The sequence below is a fragment of the Centroberyx gerrardi genome, chromosome 3, assembly GCF_048128805.1.
Source record: "Centroberyx gerrardi isolate f3 chromosome 3, fCenGer3.hap1.cur.20231027, whole genome shotgun sequence".
In the NCBI taxonomy this organism is placed as follows: domain Eukaryota; kingdom Metazoa; phylum Chordata; class Actinopteri; order Beryciformes; family Berycidae; genus Centroberyx; species Centroberyx gerrardi.
Genome location: NC_135999.1, coordinates 9,329,969 through 9,334,968, shown reverse-complemented (window position 1 = coordinate 9,334,968; position 5,000 = coordinate 9,329,969). Strand labels below are relative to the sequence as shown.

The 5,000-nt window shown below is 46.7% G+C and overlaps 1 protein-coding gene across 1 annotated transcript in view; it reads left to right on the top strand.

Moving 5' to 3' along the window:
- Positions 1 to 5,000, top strand: part of slit2 (slit homolog 2 (Drosophila)) — a 75,401-nt gene that overhangs the window by 5,256 nt on the left and 65,145 nt on the right. Inside the window, exon 4 of the mRNA XM_071923268.2 lies at positions 3,864 to 3,935. Within this exon, the coding sequence (XP_071779369.2) occupies positions 3,864 to 3,935 (72 nt within the window). The remainder of the gene's footprint in view (positions 1 to 3,863; positions 3,936 to 5,000) is intronic.

Sequence of the window (5,000 nt, the reverse complement as noted above, 5' to 3'; positions counted from 1 at the left end):
ACAACACACGCATGCACACACACACACATGCATGGGTATGCATACGCTCATGAATGCGCATTTTCTTACGCAAGGCCGCTCTGTCACTACTGGTCTTTATCTTGATTTTGCCCCCCCACCTCTCTTTCTCTTTCTTTCATTCATTCTTTAACCTTTTCTCATGTTTTTCTCCTCTCCTCCATACCTATCCCCCCTGTCTCGCTCTCCCTCTATTGTCCCGCGTATATCGGAATGTCATACATTCTTCACTCACTCCCTGTGGGTGAAGGAAGGAGGAAAGAGAGGTGTTCCTGATCCTCTTATCCTCCTCTCTTCTTTCACTAATCTAGCATTTGATTGGTTTATAGCCCCTAACCCATTCACCATAGTTTGTGAGACTGAAAGAGATAGCGGCCGTAGATATGCAGGGAGGAACGTAACTGTAATTACAGGTACTGGGACATGGATTTCAAAGAATGGCAGTGAGATTAAGCCCTAGATAATTAAGTCTGTAATTGAGTGATCACATTGTAATAGATAATTTGAACAGCAACGGATAATTGCTGAACTGATTACAGGTATTGAGACATAGACACCACAGAAGGCCAGTGATTATGAACTAGATAATGAAGTCTATAACCAAGTGTTGTAATATGTGGACAGTTTGAATGGCAATAGATAACTGTATCAGTGATCACAGATATTAAGATGTGGATTTCAAAGAAAGCCCTGGATTAGTGCTAAATGATTAAGTTTAATGCCTGAGTGATAACATTGTTCTCACTGATCATTTCAGGGTAAAGTTCCAAATGTTTCTGCCCTTTTTACTGACCAACAGAGCTTGAATAATCTGCAAATGTGAAGCCATATAAAAAGCCATTTTAAATTCAACAGTTCTGTCTGAAAATTCATTCATGATAGATTTCCGTGGGTGTCTGCTCTCCACTGCAGCCAATGTTTTGCCATGCATATTTGTCAGTCAACATCAGTTAGCTAGTAAGCACACAAAGTTTGGGGGCTAAGCTCTTGAATGCTGCTGAATTTGAACGATTTCCATCTTACTGATAGCAGCTGAACTCACAAGTCAAGTGAGAAGATGGGATTTCTACATCCAACTGCATGGCTGCCTGTTTTGGGGTGGATATACTTGGATACACTTGACCTGTGAGTTCAGTTGCTATCAGTCAGATAGAAATCATTCAAATTCAGCAGCATTGAAGAGATTAGGCCCTAACTTTGTGGGTGTGTGTGTCTGCGTATGGTGTTTAAATACCAGACCAGATCAGAGTGGAACATCGGTTCACCTCAGGTCCACTTGCTGTGGACCAAACACATGGATTTCCCATCACTGTCGGACTAGACACACACACACGTGCGTGTGCACATACACACATGCCACACGTGCATGCACGCGCGCGCGCACACACACACACATGCAGTGGTCAGTTTGAAGTGGTTTTTGAGTGATGACAGAGTTTTCTCTGGCCTCTGGGTCACAGCAATGTCCTCAGGGTTTGGGTTATCACTATGGCAACACTGTATGTGTGTGTGTGTGTGTGTGTGTTTTAATACATAATGTGTATTAGTGCACAAGTGGCATCTGTTGAGTAATAATTGGTTTCTGAGCTGGTTTGTCATTTCCCCTCCAGCCACTGCCTGCAAGCTTGTATAGTCCTACATGTGTACGCGGCTCTGAGGTGTTAAGCTTGTGTGTGCGTGTGTGTATATGTGTGTGTGCTTCATGTTTATGTGGGTATGCATGTAGTTTTTGCGCATGCTTGTGTGTGTGTGTGTTTACTGTGTGGTTTGTGGCCCTCTAGCATCTGTTTATGGCTGCAGGGATTATCACCGCGCTGCAGTGTGGAGTTCGCTCGTTAGAGCGCTGGAGACTCTCACACCTCAGTCGTACAGGCGCCGGCCACTCACTCCTCCTTCGCTTTCAGCCGCACTTTGACTAATGAGACGAGGCTGTGGAAATGCTCCGTGTGCGTGCGTGTGTGTGCGTGCACGCACGTTTGGTAATCAATACTGCGAGTCCTGAGGTTTTGAAAGGTACATTTCCTCTGATCCTGAGACCTAGAGCTAGATTGTTCCAGTCGGAAACAGTGACACCTTAGAGGAATGATGACCTGTAGCAGACTGGTTTTCTGGTCTCTGTCTCTCTCTCTCTCTCCCTCTCTCTCTCTCTCTCCCTCTCTCTCTCTCTACCTCTGTGTCCCTCCCTACCCTCTCTCTCACTCTCCTAGTCTGACAGCATTGCGTCTATTTTAGGAGGATGAGCTCATTCCCCCCTCTCTCTCCTCCATCCTCCTCCTCCTCCTCCTGTTCCCCACCTCCACCACCGGTCCAGGCGCTCTCCCAGGGGAGGTCTAGCCCACTAACGGGTGCTCATGGCTGGGCAGGGCCTGCAGGGGGAGTGGGCCTCTCCGCGGGACCACGTGGGGCTCTTAGCCGCGGTGCTAGCGCTAACGGAAGAGGAGTGAATAATTTACAAACATCATTTCTGCGGGATGTTAAATATTTAAGTGGCCTCTGATGTAACTGTGGAGTGCGTATGTGTGTGTGTGTGTGTGTGTGTGTGTGTGTGTGTGTGTGCGGGCACATTCGTACATTTGTGCATTCGTGGGCGGAGGGTGGACATAGAGGGGTGACGTTATCGAAAGAGAGCCCTCATCAGCCGATATTAAAGGAAATGGAGACGAGAAAGAGATGGGCTAATAGAAAAAAAAAAGTCATTGAGAGAATGAAAGAGGTTTGTGAAGCTTTGAGTGGAGTCGCTGACATTTGTGGAGTGATTACTGGTTTGTTTGAGCAATGTCTGTGGCATTGCTGTGATTAGTGTGTGTGCGTGTGCACGTGTGTGTGTGTGTGTGTGTGTGTGTGTGTGTGTGTGTGAATGACTGTGTATTGTTACTTACAGTAGGTTTTATGCACTTTTCTGATTAGTTTGAACTCCATCCTCCCTCCTTCCATCCTTTCCTCTGTTTCTCTTCAGTAGCAGCCAACACAGCATCCGTTGCTGGGCCTGTCAGTGTGTCAGGGCCTGGGTGTGTGTGTGTGTGGGTGTGTGTGTGTCAGGGTTAAACTGTTTCAGCAAGTCTGTCTCTCATAGTGTCACTCAGTTGCCCCGCTCTCCCCCGACACACACCCGCACACACCAACACACACCAGCACACAAACCTCTTCACTCCACTCAACCAGGGTTAAATGATTGCACCCAGATTATTAAACTCACCCGAGTTCTCTCAACTTTTGTGTGTGTGTGTGTGTGTGTGTGTGTGTGTGATGACGGGTTGTTGTGAGTTCTTCCCCTGTGAGGGCCTTGTTTACTCTGTGGGGTCCTTTTCACACATTCGGTAGCCCGGCCAGACTGCCTGTTTGTTTTTCCCACATCGTCTCCTCTCCTCCGCCTTTGTGGTGGAAAGCCCCCCCCCCAAACCCCCCCCCCTCTCTCCCCCCACTCCCCCATCTGTACCCCTTCTCTCTCGTCTTCCTTTCCTCCCTCTCTCCCTCCCTCCCTCCCTCCTCCCCCTCTCCCTGCCTTCCCCCTCTTCCTTCTCAAGTTCACTGTTTGTCTGGTAGCCATGTTGCACCCCTTAAATCAGGGGGAGCCAGGGCTCTGCTTTCTTTTTTTTTCTGTATCTGTGTGTATTAAAACTGTCTCCATCCATTTCCCAATCCTTTCATACTTCACATCTGACTGCACTGAATTGTAACATGATCAAAATAACAACATCATTTAATGCGATGATCAAGAAACACAATCCTCTCTCCAAAAGTTAATTATGTACATATGAAACCACTTCACCCACCATTGAAGTACAATGTCTGTAATTGGCTAGGTAGGTAGAGTTTATTCCCTAATGTATGCTGTGTTTTTCCAGGCGCCTGAATCGGAATAATCTGGCCGTCTTCCCCGAGTTGCTTTTCCTGGGAACGACAAAGCTCTACAGACTGTAAGTCCTGTTTTTATTTCTCTATTTTTCTACCCGTCACTCCATCGCTCTGCAGTGTTACCTCAAGCTCTGTTCATTTTCTGTCGTATTTGTTTTAACAAGGGAACTGCAAAGAGATCATTCAGGCAAATAGTAGCTTGGTGTACCTCAGGGTCAGTGCTGCATTTGTATATAAGCATCCTACAGAGCTCACTGACTCTTACTTAAAGCTACATGCTGAAGTATATGACAGATATGGTGATGAAGAGACAAAAATATCTGCTTTTCTCTGTGACGCAGTCATGGTGTTTTGCTTGGATGAAGCACAGAGGAAGAGAGAATGAGAGAAAGAGAGAGTGAGAGAACAGATTTTTACAAGGCTCTCTCCATAGAAGCCAGTTCAGTAGCTAATGGAGATTAGCACTCCAACAGCTGCTGCCCACTGGGAGCGATGTGTGTGTGTGTGTGTGTGTGTGTGTGTGTGTCTGTGTGTGTGTCTGTGTGAGGGTGTGTATGGCGTGCATGCATTTGTTTGAGTGAGAGAGAGAGTGAGAAACAGAGAGAGAGACAGGCCAAGGAAGGTACAAACAGCGAAACAGAGAGGCGGTTTTCTCCTGTAGGATCAACTAAACTTAGAAAATAGTTCTTTAGAAAACCCAAATCAGTTCTGCTATGCTTTCAACCCACTGAGCCGCTGTTTGTTGTTGCAGAGCACCTTCCACTCTTCATTCACAGCCGTCTGTACTGTAAACCGAGCTGTGGATTTCCAGTAGCACAGGGCTGGGCCGCTGTGTCGCTGCGACTGTGGGAACTAACTTCCCGTCATGGTCATTTGCGGGCTCAGGGAATAATTATGGTTGCATATATTTATATGTGTGGCTGAATATATTTATCTAAAACAATATTGAAATGCTCAGATGATTCACAGAGTGTGTGAAAGTTGTTTATGTTCTGCGGCTGCTACGGTGGTTGGCTGGGCTTGACCCGTCGTGTCTAAGGGTGTGTGTCTGCATGTGCATGTGTGTCAGTGTGTGTGTGTGTGTGTGTGAGTTTCCCAAGGCCAAGAGTTGGCATTTTGCTCAGCGT